Source organism: Ctenopharyngodon idella, chromosome 7, assembly GCF_019924925.1.
Source record: "Ctenopharyngodon idella isolate HZGC_01 chromosome 7, HZGC01, whole genome shotgun sequence".
NCBI lineage: Eukaryota > Metazoa > Chordata > Actinopteri > Cypriniformes > Xenocyprididae > Ctenopharyngodon > Ctenopharyngodon idella.
The window spans coordinates 31,062,612-31,080,542 of record NC_067226.1 but is presented as its reverse complement, the minus strand read 5'-3'; the positions used below and the strand labels follow the sequence as shown (position 1 = coordinate 31,080,542).

General features: G+C 35.8%; 1 protein-coding gene across 3 annotated transcripts; it reads right to left on the bottom strand.

Moving 5' to 3' along the window:
• Positions 1–1,895: 1,895 nt before the first annotated feature.
• Positions 1,896–17,049, bottom strand: zfand6 (zinc finger, AN1-type domain 6). Of its 3 annotated transcripts, none has more exons than XM_051901590.1 (7): positions 16,861–17,049; positions 12,122–12,275; positions 10,197–10,266; positions 9,490–9,572; positions 7,065–7,214; positions 6,737–6,838; positions 1,896–2,690 (listed from the first exon to the last, which is right to left on the bottom strand). In XM_051901590.1, exons 2-7 carry the CDS (start codon positions 12,264–12,266, stop codon positions 2,542–2,544), a joined length of 699 nt encoding a protein of 232 aa, XP_051757550.1. In that variant the 5' UTR covers positions 12,267–12,275; positions 16,861–17,049; the 3' UTR covers positions 1,896–2,541. The 3 variants fall into 3 exon arrangements, with proteins under 3 accessions (XP_051757550.1, XP_051757551.1, XP_051757549.1); XM_051901591.1 differs by lacking the exon at positions 16,861–17,049 and adding an exon at positions 16,032–16,276; XM_051901589.1 differs by lacking the exon at positions 16,861–17,049 and adding an exon at positions 10,425–10,473.
• Between the last annotated feature and the right edge of the window lie 882 nt (positions 17,050–17,931).

Here is a 17,931-nt window from a genome sequence, read left to right as displayed (position 1 = left end):
ATTTTGGTTGAAAGTGAAAATTGGGTTGAAGTCAAGCTCCATCGTCATTAAACAACTCCAAAAACAGCATTAGCAGCTTCAATTATTACAAACAAGATTGACTTTATTTTTGTTATTTGTGTACAGAAGTTCTTATTGAGATTAAAAGAGGTTTAGATGTCGAAGTTTGTTTGAAAGTAATAGTTTGGTTTGGTCACCATTATGGTGACCAGTGTTTGCTTTAGTTGGGCAGTTTGACTCAACTTTTTAATGTTAGTTTTTCTCTGACTGCTGTAACTGTTATGACAAGAACAGCAAGAGAACATTTTATGAATGTTGGCTACTTGATGATAAAGATATTACTGATTTCATCTAATCTCTGGTATCAATTTTACATGATCATAAAAATCCTGAGATTGAGCAGCGCTTTAATCAGAAGATCTGGAGGATTCAATATATATATATATATATATATATACATACACACACACACAGTCAAAACAAAATTTATTCAGACACCTTAAACATTTCATTCATTAATAGTTTATTCACTATAGTTTAAAAAATGGTAATAAAATATGACAAGATCTCAGAGTTAAACTGTGTCAGAAAAAAATAATCAATTATGTCAGATAACACTTAAGCAAAACATGGTCAGGTCAAAGTGTCCGAATAATTTTTGGTTCCAAATTTTTATTTTTTACTGGTAGTCCACTGTATGAAGGATTTTTGGGTATAATATGTCACGGTTTACTTTATTTTGCTATCCTCACTTACATAAATGAACTATAGTGTGATGCACCGACTAGTAAAAAAAAAAATATCAAAAATGTCTGAATAACTTTTTGTGTGTGTGTGTGTGTAAACATATGTTCACAATAAGTTTTAAACCTCTACACTCTCTACACAAACACAAACCTCAAGAATCAGCATATGAATCTCAATAATGGTGACATGCTTCATGCTGCAATGCATTCTGGGTGCATCATATAAAACTCATCAGTGACTCCCAGAATGCATTGCGGCATGAAGCATGTCACCATTGTTGAGATTCATATGCTGATTCTTGACGTTTGAGAGCGTCGAACTGAAGCAGCAGTTCAAAATGTTTAGTGTGTTCTTAAAATTATAGATTTTCTTATTAAAACACAGTCTAGATGAAATCAGCTGATCAGAACAGTACTTGATGATTATATTAGTAGCTGACATCATCTGGTCATATTTTCTCTTGCCATGAACATTTAAAACAGCCAGAGAAAAACTAGCATTAAAACATCAAGAGTCAAAATGCCCACCTAAAGCAAATACTGACCACCATAATGGTGACATCAAACCAATCTGGTTTGCAATAAGTGAAGCTGTTAATGCTGTTTTTGGAGTTGTTTAATGATGTTGGAACCTGAAGTCAAACAAACCCAATTTTCATTCATTTTCATTTGGTTTTGCTTTGACTCTCAACTTTGTTTTGTGAAGTTCAGAGCTTATCTGAATATTTTGTTGATTGTCACCATTCTTGAGGTTTGTATGATGAGCGTTGATGTCTAAGTTTGTCTGAAAACCCACAAAATTCTTGCATATAAATGTTTTAGCACCTTGTGAAAAGATCTGTTCACAAATGCAAGCCAGTGTTAGTCACAGTATGAAAATAATTTACAGCATTCGCAAGGCAAGTACTGTATTACAATTTGTCATGTTTCAGTTTTCTGCTCCAGTCATTTTTTTTTTAATTTTATAATCTACAACTGATAGATGTACTGTTACTACTAAGGATATCACAGATGTAGAAATGATTCTATTTAACTTACTATCTGAAACCAAACTGCAATATTACACAATGTGCGAACAGATGTATGTAATTTAATGTAATTAAAACAAGGTATGTATACTAGGCTAAATTGAGTCACTAGAGCCCTTACTACAGTGTGACGTGTAAAACTTTATTGAACATGAACACAGTGTATTCACAAACATAAATAATATCACTCGTAACTTTCATTCACTCGAATAAATGAACTATAGGAGAAATGTAAATCACAGTCTGTAATGAAGTGCAAAAAAAATCTGTTAAACCAGAGATCGCAGTCACACACAATTTGTATATTTGTAATCACTTATAAACCTCATTTTTTTTAAATCAAGGATGGAGCAAGTAATTGATAAAACATATCTTTTTTTATATTAAGTAAATGATGTCATATTCTTTCTTACAATCCTTATTGAGAGGAACTAAAATAAAAAATTGAAGACACATTCTGGCAATGTTTTTAACATGCAAGCTTTGTTCATCACCAGAAATGCACAGCCACCCAAACCTATGAGAACTAAAACCCATTTAGTAATGCAAATGATTTTACTGCAATTATATAAATATTAAGTGGTTTACATACCACAGTATTTTGTAAGTAAATAAATTTGAGAGGTAAAATGAAACAAAGGGACCAAACAAATTTGCGTAAATGTTTCATTGTAGCATGCACAATTCAAGGTCTTGTTAAGGGTGTTTGTGGGAAAAGAGGGTAAAAAAAAACAACAACAAAAAAAAACATCTCTGCAGTCTTCAGCTCAAATCTTCTTGATTTTCTCCCCAACGACAAGCGGGTTTTCTTTCCTTATTTTCTCAGCTGCATCAGCCTTGTAATCAAAGCTACAGTTGTGAACATCTGAGTATCGGTGAATGCTGCAAAACAGCTGTCCACACCGGCAGTCAAAGCCTGTCAGAAACAAATGTTAAATTAACTCAAGAGACCTTCATACAGAAAAAAAAGTCATATACTGTAAATGCAACAAATCTCAGCAAAGCATTTAGGTAACTCACAAGGTTTTGGAACAAAGCCTGTGTGTGTATGTAAGGGATAATCCACGGCTATCTGTGCATTAAACGATTTTGCAGAGGTAAAGAACCACCCGACGTGAAGCAGAGTGCATTCAAATAGTTTATTGCACAGCTAGCTGTGGATTATTCCTCTTATACCATGGCCATTTGCCAGAATTGGCAAGTTAAAGCTGTTATTGATGTTTGCAGCAGGGTTGCCAGGTTCTCACAACAAAACCCGCCCAATTGCTACTCAAAACTAGCCCAATCACGATTCGGGGGGGTGCCCTGGTAAAAATCACATTCCGGGGGGTAAATATCATGTTATTTGGGGTTGCTTCAACCCGCGGACATGAAAAACAACCTGCAACAACAGTAAAAGTAGCCCAAAGGACTTGGCAACACTGGTTTGCAGCACAGTATTTGACCGGAACAGTAAAACTGACGGTTATTTTCATCAGTTGCGGCCCATTAGATCTAACATTCTGCCTGCTTTGAATCAGACAGAGATCAGAGAGAGAAAGTAATGCGGTGAGATTACCTTGATTTGAATGAACGAATAGCATTTATTTCAATTAATTATCGAGAGAGAGAGAGAGAGAGAGAGAGAGAGAGAGAGAGAGAGAGAGAGAGAGAGAGAGAGAGAGAGAGAGAGAGAGAGAGAGAGTGTGTGTGTGTGTGTGTGTGTGTGTGTGTGTGTGTGTGTGTGTGTGTGTGTGTGTGTGTGTATTATCTGCGTCTGTGCAGCATCGTTCTACTAAAGGTGTTAGCCCCTCGTTGCTGAGAAATATAATGTAGCGATTCAGTAGCTAGTAGCTTCAGAAGCCATTTTATTAACAAAAGCTGAAGCATTGACAAGTTTCTGTTCTGTAGGCTTATAACTTTGACTATTTTTTTAAATAAAAGATTACCTTTATCATAAATCGATGAACTTTTGCTTAAAAACAATGTAAAAGGCCCTAATTCCTCTAAGTTTTTTTTTTTTTTTTTTTTTTTTTTTTTTTAAAGGTCACTACAGATTTAAAAAAAAAAAAAAAATTGGAAAAAACCATATAACAAACGTAGCACTTTACCTAGAATTATCCGGAGCAAAAATGTAGTGAGATTTCAGCAATCAAACTGAAGAAGAGGAGGTGTGGAGCAAAAATTATGGAAGAATAAGTGGAAAATTAAATGTATTCTTCTGTAATTTTGACTTCTTTGGAAATTTCCAGTATTCGCTCCTTTCTTCCTTTGATTTCTGCTCCAAGAAACTGGTACCATCCAATAATTTGCATTTGGAGTGGCATTCTGCACTTTTCTTCTAGTGAAGATTCTTTTAAATACTCACTTCTTCTTCTTCTTCTGTGTGATTGCTAAAATCTCTCTAGACTTTTTGCTCCAGATAGCCTTGTTCTTCTGTAAGGTAGTTTCGCTTATCTTGTGCGTCATTATATATTGCTACTGAAAAAAGTATCAAGTTGAGTTGCTTGCTCATAAAGCTCCCTCTCTCCTATATATATATATATACACACACACACACAGACAAACACACAGTGCTCAGTGTAAATGAGTACACCCCCTTTGAAAAGTAACATTTTAAACAATCTCTCAATGAACACAAAAACTTCCAATTTTCAAATTTCCAAAATGTTGACAAGACTAAATTTAATATAACATCTGTTTAACTTATAACATGAAAGTAAGGTTAATAATATAACTTAAATTACACATTTTTCAGTTTTACTCAATTTAGGGTGATGCAAAAATGAGTACACCCCACAACAAAAACTACATCTAGTACTTTGTATGGCCTCCATGAATTTTAATGACAGCACCAAGTCTTCTAGGCATGGAATGAACAAGTTGGCGACATTTTTGCAACATCTATCTTTTTCCATTCTTCAAGAATGACCTCTTTTAGAGACTGGATGCTGGATAGAGAGTGATGCTCAACTTGTCTCTTCAGAATTCCCCATAGGTGTTCGATTGGGTTCAGATCAGGAGCCACTGAATCACTTTCACCCTGTTCTTCAGAAATCCAACAGTGGCCTTAGATGTGTGTTTAGGATCATTGTCATGTTGGAAAAGTGCACGACGACCAAGGGCACGGAGTGATGGTAGCATCTTCTCTTTCAGTATAGAGCAGATCTGTGAATTCATGATGCCATCAATGAAATGCAGCTCCCCGACACCAGCAGCACTCATGCAGCCCCACATAAGGACACTGCTACCACCATGTTTCACTGTAGGCACCATGCATTTTTCTTTGTATTCCTCACCTTTGCGACGCCATACAGTTTTGGAGCCATCAGTTCCAAAAACATTTATCTTGGTCTCATCACTCCAGAGAATAGAGTCCCAGTAGTCTTCATCTTTGTCAGCATGGGCCCTGGCAAACTCTAGGCGGCCTTTTTTGTGCCTGGGCTTTAGGAGAGGCTTCTTTTGTGGACGGCACCCATGCATGCCATTCCTCTGCAGTGTACGCCGTATTGTGTCACGGGAAATAGTCACCCCAGTTTGGCTTTCTACTTCTTTAGATAACTGCAGTGAACTTGCATGCCGATTTTCTTCAACCCTTTTCATCAGAAGACGCTTCTGTCGAGGTGTTAACTTCCGTGGACGACCTGGACGTCTCTGTGAGATGGTTGCAGTTCCATCTTTTTTACAGTATTCTGACTGATCAGTAAAGCTTTGCTGATCTTCTTGTAGCCTTCACCTTTCTGGTGTAAAGAAATTATTTTGTGACATTTCTCTTCCATGTGGTGCCATTGCTGACAGCATGAAATGGGAAGGGGTTTTAACACCCTCTCATAGTCAACTGTCTGCTGGACACCTGTGTAATGAATAATTAGACTCACCTGTGGTTGAATTCTTGTTAAATTAGACATTTGTAGTATAAAATTTAGCTTTGCTCCAGAGACTTTCAGTGGGGTGTACTCATTTTTGCATCACCCTAATTTGAGTAAAACTGAAAAAATGTGTAATCCGAGTTATATTATTAACCTTACTTTCATGTTATAAGTTAAACAGATGTTATATAAAACTTAGTCTCGCCAACATTTCGGAAATTGTTTTTGTGTTCATTGAGATATTGTTTAAAATGTTACTTTTCAAAAGGGGTGTACTCATTTACGCTAAGCACTAATATATATATATATATATACATATACATATACATATACATACACATATACACACATACATACACACACACACACACACACACACATATACACACACACATATACACACACACATATACACACACACATATACACACACACATATACACACACACATATACACACACACATATACACACACACACACACACACCAAGATTTGGATTGTTCTAGAAAAACAGTTCTAGAAAGTTACAGAACGTTCTAAACAGTTCTAGAAAGTTTTAGGAAGTGCTACTTATAAGCAGTAATGTTTGTTATATGGTTGTTCCAATTATTTTTATTTTTTTTATCTGGGCGAATACAGATTTTTTAAAATAAATTAAAAAACTTTTGTCTTTAAGCAAAAGTTCATCGATTTATGATAAAGGAAATCTTTTATTCGAAAAATAGTCAAAAAGTTATAACCCTAGTGTGCGCAGTGTGATCTCTGTGCACGAGTGACGTGTGTGTGCACTTCAATGAAAGCAGCACATTAAACAGTTTTAATGCACACCTTTCAGCCAATCAGAATAGAGCAGGGGTGTCCAAACTCGGTCCTGGAGGGCCACTGTCCTGCAGAGTTTAGCTCCAACCCCAATTAAACACACTTGAACCAGCTAATCAAGGTCTAATTAGGCATACTAGAAACATATAGGCAGGTGTGTTGAGGCAAGTTAGAGCTGAACTCCGCAGGACGGTGGCCCTCCAGGACCGAGTTTGGACACCCCTGAAATAGAGTATTCAGACAGACCATGGTATAAATATAAATCAATAATGTATAATATATAATTTCGCATACCAGTGAGCCCCACTTTCTTGCGGCAGGTGAAGCAGCGGTTCTTCTTGGGTTTGGATGGCTCTGGCACACCTGATGTCTGCTCTGAGACATCTAATTCTGAGGCTGTTAAGAGTTTAATACAGATGGCAAAGATTTAGAAATGCTGCAAACAAAAAGAAAATCTCAGTGAGATTTTGAACATCAAAAATTCTTGGTTGGAACCTGGTTAGAGTCTGAAACCTTTCCTCAGATACTACTGATCAGAACATGCTGAAGGAATGTGTGTTCTCATAACTAGGAACTTGTGGCAAGCATTAATCAAACTGATAAATATGAACTCTGTACTCACCGGATATTGTTTCTGTGGGTTCAGAAGTTTCATCTAGCTTTCTCTTTCCTCTCGTTGTGCCATCCTCCAGTGAAGAGCTACCTGCTGTAAGGAGCCTTTCCGTGGTGGATTCCTGAATGTTTCTCTCCAGTTTACTGCATGATACTTTTTCTATTCAAACAAACACACAGTCATTTTTTTCTAAAGAACATCTACATGAAGGGTCCATAAACTCAAAGACTTTTCACACTATACAGATGTAACCCTGGGTTATAAAGCTCTGGTTTAACTAATTTTTTTTGTTTTACACAATATTTATTCATGATGTACTAAAATTATTTTAAAGGGGACCTATTATGCCCCTTTTCACAAAATCTAATATAAGTCTCTGGTGTCCCCAGAATGTGTCTGAAGTTTCAGCTCAAAATACCCCACAGATCATTATAGCTTGTCAAATTTGCCCCTATTTGGGTGTGAGCAAAAACACACCGTCCCTTTAAATGCAAATGAGCTGCTGCTCCCGGCCTGCTTTCCAGAAGAGGGCGGAGCTTTAACAGCTCGCACTTCGGTTGCTCAACAACAACAAAGCTGGAGAATCTCACGCAGCCAAAATAATGATTGTCATATGGCTGGACGATTAATCGAAAAGTAATCGAAACCGAAATTCAGAACCTCTAACTGACGTAATTTTCCCATGTCAGCTATTTCGTTTTTTTGAAACCCTGTTTATACTTCCCACTTAAAAACATAGCCACGTGACTCAACACACAGGTGAACGCCGAGTCAACAGAGACGGTGCGTGAGCGTTGAGCCTTGCGTCTTCACTAAACTTTGTCAGTTGTGTGTGTTTTAAGGTTTGCCAGTTTGGACATTCAAGTGATTTAGACGATCGGATGTGTATTATTATATCGAGCTACTGTGCTCGCGCAGCTGCATTGTGGCACGAACACTCATACAATCAGATTTATCACTAAAGTAGCTTAGAAACTCAAAAGTTATTATAGCATATATTTTTCTACTTTTGAAGGAACTATTTACATCCCACAGCTTTACAATTAATAGAGAAACAGTATGACTAATTCACACACAAAAATTGCTCTCTTTACGTACTGGTAATGTAATGTACGTATTTATCTTTATCTGATTTACAACGAGCAGAAATCTGTAAGAAATGTTACAAACCATAGATAAAATAACTGCTGAAAGTGAGCTGTTATGTCAGATCACTCTTTCAATAGGAAAAAATACCCCACCTTTAATAGTCAAGCATATTTACAGTACAAACCTTGTAAGTGAACTATGAGGGCAAAAATAATCGTTCATTAATCATAATCGAGGTAAAATGTTCAATTAATCAAGGTTTTGATTTTAGGTCATAATTGTCCAGCCCTAGATTGTGAGTAACGGTGTTCAGCCTTACATTGTTCAAACCGGAGTCGGACACTGATGGACAGACTCTGGAAGAAGTTACAATTTTTGCAATTTTAGAACTGGTACACCGTTGTCGCTTGTGAAAACAAAATGGCAGCACCACGGGTGGAAACGTGCAGATTAAGGAGCGGTAATATTATAATAAGATTCCCTTCCTACATCACAAGGGAAGCGAAATCTGAGCGGCTCGTTTTTTCACATTCTTGCAGAGAAAGGCTTGCCAAAACAAACAAACACAAAGTTACTGAGTTGTCCTTTTTCACGTTTCTGGGTTGGTAGATGCACCGGGAACCCGATTATAGCCCTTAAACACGGAAAAAGTCCTATTTTCATGATATGTCCCCTTTAAATAAATCCACCTTATTTTGCTACGCAGAAGTGAATGTGAGTGAACTTCTGATTCATTGTGTGTGTGTGTGTATATATGTATGTATTATATAATAAGAATGTTAGTCAAGTCAATTTCAGCTGTAAAGCAGCTCTACAAAAGATAATAGAGTTATTATTCAGCTCAAATTAGTAATGTTGTTTCAATTCAGTTCAATAACTTAGGCCGATGAACAACCCTGGGTGAACAATTTCAAATGTGGACAGCCCATATGTAAAAGAAACTACTCAACTAACATCAGTTTGCTGTTAGAACTAAGTTAAGTTTGTTATTGAGAGAATATAAAGCAATGACTAAACCAGTGTGCTCTGGTCTTCAGTCAACATCTGTTATTTAATGACTTCATCATCAATCTCTCTAATAAACAACTCTACCTAACAAACAAGAGTCTGTGGCACAAAACAAGAACAGGGATTCTAATCAAATACAAAAAAAAGTGACCTTTGAGCACTTTCTGGCCTGGTCTCAAAGCAAACAATCAGATGTATTTGGAAGATGGTGTCTGGCTGTTTCTGTGGAGTTCTGGAGAGCTTTAGTCTCTTTCGGTGTCATGGTAATCTGCCCAGTGTCTGGTTTTGGAGCAGTGGATGACATAATAAACGGGTCAAAGTGAAAAAGGGAACATACCTGGCATTTTCAGGCCTGACTGAGCTGCTACTGAAGCACCATCTTTATGTGTAACTACTGCTGCTGGTGTTGAGAAACACTGACTGTAGAGGAGGATGATGATGATTAGAAAAGATCATGTTGTATAAGTGAAAAGACATCGTAATAGTGTAAAATGTGGGAGTGGCTGCTATGACCAAAACCTTATATCACAGTATGAGTAGTTTTTAATCACAGCAGGAAATTAAACGAGAAAGTATATTTGAATAACCACGCTGTGATACCCATTTGTGGATAATTCAGTTAATTAAATACATTACAAATAAATGGTACTTATTTGATTGGCATATTTCTCAATTTAATTGGAACTTGATGGATGGAAAATTTAAAAAAAAAAAATATATATATATATATATATATATATATATTATATATGACTATTCCTAAATGAACAAGTCTGGCATCAGTGCAAAAACAGCTTCACATTATGTAATATGTAATACCTGAGTTTAACACAAAAGAACCAAAACAGTAGAACTGCCCACTGATAACCATACAAATATATCTATTGTTATATAAATGGCACAGCAGAATCTGCTGATACATAAGACCAAAAACAAGCTTTTACTTGCCCTTTTGAAATAAAAGTTAGATCCTATGCAATCGCAATGACTTACACAACTGCTATGAGACATTTTGGAGGGGTGGTAAAGAGGAAGATGTTGTACCTGTTTTGTTCATGCTGTGACGTCGATTGTACAGTCATAGATTCTCCTTTACTGCTTATGCTGGAAGACACTGCAGGCAATGAAAACCCAAAATGTCAACACCTCCAATTTAACTTCTCCTTATTCAGCAGAAGCTGATGAAAGTAACAGAACAAGTGAGGGTTTGTTTTTTGAGACACGTTTCAGTATGACACCGTGTCCCCAACCAGACATGATGGAACAACTTACAAGTTTCCAGCAGCAGGTATTTTTTGCATTCCTGAATGAAGGGTAAATGCTGTAGAGAATAATGAAATTACAGCTTATCAAAAACTTTTTGATGTGGATAAGCAGGATTTTGGTCCAATGATATTTTATTGTGGGCATTGTTGCACAGCACAACACACACACACACACACACACACACACACAAAATAATAAACCATGTAAATGACAATGTTTTGTTGCGTGTCAGTAATTAGAACAAAAGAAATTAATCCTTTTATTCAAGGATGCATTAAATTGATCAAAAGTAACAGTGGAGGCTTTTACTGTATGTTACAAAAACTATTAAGGGCATCAATTGGATATGGCAGGGTTTTACGGCTGCCATATTTTGGCTGCCTGGGCAGGTCAATGCAAAGTAATATATTTTTATTGCAGGATTAACAGAGTCATATTACTACATGTAACATAATTTGGAATTGTTTAATAAAAGAAAACAAAAGCAAGTAAATTAACGAAATCTGGTTGTCATATTCCTGTCACACGAGATCAGCGGCGCTGCAAATGTGTCTATTTACAACATGATTTTGTGGTGTTAATTACTGTAGCCAATCACAGGCGTTTCTGTTGAAAATAATGATCAATCAGAGGAGTTTAAGTTACCGGTAGTGAGAATCCGCTCAGTATCTCCAAAAACACTGAATGAGTTTATGTTCGGCTCTAGTTTAAGTTCTACATAAGCATAAATCTCTCATTATAACAAACAAAGTGGAAACACGATGTATATAATGTGTAAAGTTTTCGCACTCAATGGGTTTTTCTGCTGAACTGACTGACAGCTTCTCTGAAAGAATGCGCACTTTACTTCGCTTTGTGTAATTTCATTCGCAATTTGAGAAAACGTTTTTGTTTTGACTTTTCCTACAATTATATACGTCTTACTTCAGTACAAAAAAAGTGACAAAAATAGATTTTTAAACGTTATAATGATGATTTGATAATGACTAAAACTAAATTCAAAAGCAATTAGGGAGTGGAAATGGCTAATGAGTCGATACATGCTCCTCTGCAGCAATCTACTGGCTATAGTGAATAATTGAATGTCTTTTTTTTAATTTGTGTTTGTTTTTCACCAAGTGTCACTTTTCCTACATCGTAAAACTTTTAGTTTTACAAATGGGGACAATCTTTGACGGATTAACAAAAAATGTTTTTGGTCATCACAGTAAAAATAACATTTAAATTGGAAAATATTCAGACATTTGAGCTTTGAAGTGCTGGAAAAAGATGTGTGAAGTACTTGAAAGTCCTTTATTCTTATAACAGTGGTCTATAACTGTCTAATTTACTGGGTTATGATGAAAGCTATATGCGATTCATCTATGGACGCACCACACACTCACTTGTCGTATTTTAAGGTTGGTGCTGTTGTCAACAGCATTTTGGTTGTTTTTCCTTCTGCTATCGCTATACCTTTGCATGAATTTAAATTATGCATTTCAATTTAAAAAAAAAAAAAAAAAAAAAAAAAAAAAATATGTGACTGTCATGTTGAGGAGTAAAATTTGATGGTGTCATTTTTTGCCATACCTTGGCTTTTGGTGAACTGACGCCACTGCTTGATATGATCAGATACCATTGAATTTTTACATAAAAGAAAAACAGTAATTGCTAACACAGAACAGCTGGAAATGTCTTTTTTTGTAAGACATGTGACTCACCTGGATCACTGGATCTGCCGCTGTTGTTCCGCCGCTGTAAGGAGTCTTTGTAGCAGACCGAGCACATGCCGTTATTACGTGGATTCCCATAAAACCCACAACCATTAGAACAAAGCACTTGGGTCTGATTGGTCTCCTGAGCCATATCCCTTTCCTGTGGACAGAACAAAGCAAGAGATTACTATTAAAAAGTCATGGTTTTTCACCAATGAATTGGTCACATTAAAGTAACAGCTACTTTGACGTCAAAATCCGGAATTTATCATTTTAGTGGCTAAACAACAGACCTAAATGAATGCATGAGAAACGAATGGTCTGTTTCACCTTAAAAGAGCTCTGAGTCTACAATCTGTGCTTTGAATACTGAGTGTATGGCTGAATTACACTTTGTGCAGATGTTTGAGTGAATAGACACTTATCTGATTGTCCTCTGACATGTTTTAACTGTCTCTCTGCACCTGCCTGTAAGGATCTGTCTCTTAGACTACCTGTGCGGCTGTCTCAAACTCATACTGTACAGGAAATGTCCTCACTGTGCTGAAAGTTGGCAAAAAAGTGGGAATTATACGATAGATAGATAGATAGATAGATAGATAGATAGATAGATAGATAGATAGATAGATAGATAGATAGATAGAATAGATTAGATAGATAGATAGATAGATAGATAGATAGATAATAGATAGATAATAGATAGATAGTAGATAGATAGATAGATAGATATTAGATAGATAGATAGATAGATAGATAGATAGATTAGATAGATAGATAGATAGATAGATAGATAGATAGATAGATAGATAGATAGATAGATAGATAGATAGATAGATAGATAGATAGATAGATAGATAGATAGATAGATAGATAGATAGATAGATAGATAGATAGATAGATAGATAGATAGATAGATAGATAGATAGATAGATAGATAGATAGATAGATAGATAGATAGATAGATAGATAGATAGATAGATAGATAGATAGATAGATAGATAGATAGATAGATAGATAGATAGATAGATAGATAGATAGATAGATAGATAGATAGATAGATAGATAGATAGATAGATAGATAGATAGATAGATAGATAGATAGATAGATAGATAGATAGATAGATAGATAGATAGATAGATAGATAGATAGATAGATAGATAGATAGATAGATAGATAGATAGATAGATAGATAGATAGATAGATAGATAGATAGAATAGATAGATAGATAGATAGATAGATAGATAGATAGGTTAGATAGATAGATAGATAGATAGATAGATAGATAGATAGATAGATAGATAGTTAGATAGATAGATAGATAAGATAGATAGATAGATAGATAGATAGATAGATAGATAGATAGAAGATAGATAGATGTTTTGGGTTTAATACAGGTAAAACATGCGCAATAACACCAGAAACATAAAAAAAGAAAGACAGTCAATACTGCTTCCATGTTGACTTTAGCATTACACAAACCACCAAAGATTTCAGTAGCTTTAGAGTGAAACCAAACACAATGAGAACACTGACATGTTGAAGCAGTCAATGTTTAAGCCAAACAGCAGCTTTGAATCAACTTTCAAACAGGTTTAAGTTGTACCTAGTGCTGACATGAGGCACGAAAAAGAGATTAATTCTGTTGTAAAGGTTAAAAATTGAAGCCACCAAACAATTCAAGTTGCTTCAGAACAGTTAAACTACTGAAATCATACTCATCAAAAATGTGCAGACAAACCTACACTCTCTGGCTAGTGTACAGTAAGCTGCTGTGCTCACATGCGTTGCCCTGTGAGAAGGTTATTAAGCGACATGCCCTGGCACTAGATCAACAGGTCAGATAAAGACAATCAGTTTCTCACCAGCTCCAAGCAACAGGATCACAGAAGTCAAGAACACTAATGCTACAACGACTATTACAGGAAACATTGTCAAAAGTGCATCTTTAGACACTGGCCATACATTTGAGAAAATAAAAAATAAATTTTATTTCCATCAAGATGGGCATCAATTTTTGGCCAAGATCTTGTATTGACAATGCAAGAGGTGAGCACTCTGTAAAGTCTCCTCCAGCACATCCCAAAGACTTTCAATGAATAAGGTCTGGACTTAGAGGTGTCAATTCATGTGTGGAAATGATTTTTCATGATCCCTCCCAACCATTCTTTCACAATAGGGCTTTTCACACTGTGCTTAACCCCGGGTTATCGTCGTTCTAAACATCACTTTTAAAAGGTGCGTTTCACACTTGTTATTTAGATGCACCGCTTTTTATCCGGGGTTATGAAACCCTGCTCTGGAGTGAAACACGGAAAAAGTCATTTCTGCATATGATAGGAAAAACGTCAAACGGCGATGGAAAACGCAACATTTTGACTGAAGAGGAGACTGTCACTCTTACCTTTATAGTTCGAAAAGTTCACTTAGAAAAAAACGTGATATTACAGTCAGCGATGTGTAATATGAGGACGCGCAATTCTAGAGCTTTTATGTAAACGGGTCACGTGCTGCGTTTGTCCAGTCAGTAACACTGACACCGCAAATATGCTTTATATACCTTATCCCTGGGTTTAGGAATGTGCAATGTGAAATGGCAGTTTATGAATACCCAGGATTAACTGTCAACCCCAGGTATAGTATGAGCAGTGTGAAACGTGAATAAAGATAACCCAGGATTTCATTTACCAGGGGTTTAGAATGACCCAGGGTTAACCATTTCAAGTGTGAAAAGCCCTAATTTGAGCCTGATGTATCTTGGCTTTGTCATCCTGGAATATGGCCATGATGTGTCTTTCTACATGGTTGTGAAAAGCTACACACTCCATCAATTAGAGTTAGAAGAACTGTTGCCAAACATATAACATGACAGAAACATAATCACTGCAATAACGATCCAATCATAGACTATTAAGCATTTGCCAATTTAAATCCAAACAGTGACTTTTTTTTGTCCAGGCGGTGTATACAGCAGAACTGTGAAGCAGTTTTTCTAAGGCAAGCATGATAACTACTGTTCAAGTTAAGGTTCAATATGAACTCCTAACCGTGAGTATTGAAGTTTGGGGTGTAACTTGTCACACACTTTAAATTATTTACTTGTACTTTACAGAGGGAACAGGGAATTGCACCGCATTTCATTTCCTAAGGTCAGAAACTATCTCATTTACAACTGGAATTGACATCTGTCTCAGGTGATCCAACCACAAATGGACAGCGATAAAGCCAGGTCAAAACATGATCCAAATTTTGTGTAACTGGATTATTTAAACATTATTCAAACAAATGTGACTACATTGCAACAGGTTTGCAGTCAGAACTGAATGCATATTTACTGTATGTAAATGCACATTTACTGCTGTAATATGATCAGACAACACTCTTCGTGTATACAATGAACTTCCTTTCAACTACACAAATCAAATACTACCTACACTACTACACTTATTTTAAGCAAATAAATCAGGCTTTTGGCAAAAAGGAAAACAAGTACCGTGTCCCATTTGTTTCATTAGGTTGCAGAATCTAAAACCGTTTGATCACAACGAATGGAAAATGTTTAAGTGCTTGTGCAGTTACATATGTTAGCAGTTTCCTTAATAAACAACCAGATCACATCCTGATACTCTAGTCTTCTAAGCTACCTTCAGTAGCATGTAACTATTTATAGTGTCACTGTTTAGGACAAATCAATACAAGTAAAGTAAACCTACACAATGAGTCTGTTTGATTATCAATTACACTGACTACAAACAGAACTTCTAACAGTCGGTTCTGAGCAATGGGGTAATCAGGTTTCCACGGTAACTTGCACTATTTACACCGTCCTTTGTTTAAATAATCAATTACTATGAATGCCAACACCATAAGAAGCAGATTTCAACGTAATATCTCGCTCATACAGCTGCCTTCCTTACCTGGATAATGGTTTATAGTGAGCACTACTGTTTATCTTCTACGTAACGTCGCTTGATGTTTAAATGAAAGCTGGACATCGTAAAACACATTGAGTAATAATAGAAAGCGTTACGTACACGCCCACTGAAACGTTATTGGCTGCGTACTGTAAGACACGCCCACGAGCATCACGATGTTCTTCTAGTTTTAGCGAATCGGTTCATTTGAACAGTTCATTTAAAGGTCAATTCGGTCTGATTTGTGAACGAATCGTTCACAGTTCAGACATTTCATTGACAAGAATCGACTCGTTCACAAACCAGACATGGATAATGTCTTTATTTTACGCGTGTTAAGTTAAAGAAAGATGTATGTTGATTGATGTCGTGTACGATTTTACGGATTAGCAGCGACTACTCGCAATGTATTAGAAATGTTAAAAATGTATACATCACATATCTACTCCCTAAAGATATAAACATAAGTTTAAACATCTGGCATGCAGATTTCTAGTAGACAGCAATTCGTTTTGGCACAGACCTTGTAAACTAAAAGGCAGTATAATACAAATTAGCAAACGGACAACGTAACACTGGTTACTATTGCATCAATGTTTACTTTTCCAACTAATGATCATCTCGTTATTAGCTTGTTGGTGACAAAGCTACGAAGCTTTTCGAAACTAACGACTATTTGCTCTCTTAAAAATAAAATAAATAATTATTAAGTAGCTTTCGCCACGCGACCATATGTACAACAGGTTTTGCTCTTGTCAAGTTGGCTAACAGATCACAAAACGCCGCAGCTGTTTCACTGATTCAGTTGATTAACGCTCGCATTTACACTCACCTCCCGACTCCTGGCGATTACTATATCAATGTCGATGGGTTACAAGAGTTTTCCTTATTGTCTTGCACTATTAAATTGTTTGCGAAGTGTTTTCGGCTTTGGCCAGCTTCCCTTCCCCCACCGTGAAACAGCCTGTTTGTTAGTTTTGACACTCCAGCCCCCACTTTAACCTCCCCAGTGACGTCATGAAGGGACTTTATAGTTTTCTAACGTTGACGTTATAGCTTCTTTTAGCTATATTTAGCATTCATACATGTAAATTTGGGTGAAATAAGCCTTTGTTTTTAATTTTGAAATCAGAAATCAAACAATACCTAAATACAATGTTATGTTTAAAAAATAAAGCTGAAAACATTTCCATATTATTTAACTTTTAAATTTGTCTGGTTTATTTATTTATGTACTTGTGTTATGATTGTTTATTCAATGTAGGCTACCCCCCTGACTGTAACTGTAATTCTTTAAAACAATAAATAAATAAAAAAAGTTGACGTTGTAGACTGTCCCACGTGACATATCATCGTTTCACATATTTAAAAACGTTTTTAAAAGGTATACAGGCACCTTCTGTGACACTCCAAATAATTTTGTACTATGTTTCCCTTTGGGACTATTCGTTTATAGAAATATTTTGGATAGACTTACTGTTCTCTTTGTTTTGTTTTGTTTTTTGTTTTTAGAGCAGAATGTTAATGTATTGTTATTCTTTTACTTTTAGAACGAAACCAAGTATTAAACATGCATGTGAAATTATTATTATTATTATTATTATTATTATTAGTTTACTTTATGTTACATTCACCTGGCACTAAAATGCTATATTTTTAAATATATTTATTACCAGGTAAAACTTGAAATGACTATATAAACATAACCCCCAAAATTGCTTCGTATTATGATTATACCATTAATCTGTTTATCAATATAAAAAAATTAAGAAAAAATAAAATAAAAATGTCTCATGATGTACTCACTGTCAACCTCTTATTCTTCCAAACCCCAAATTTTATATTGTATATTGTGTGTTTATGTAAAACTCGGTACGGCCAGGACTTCCTGGAAGAGGTTTTT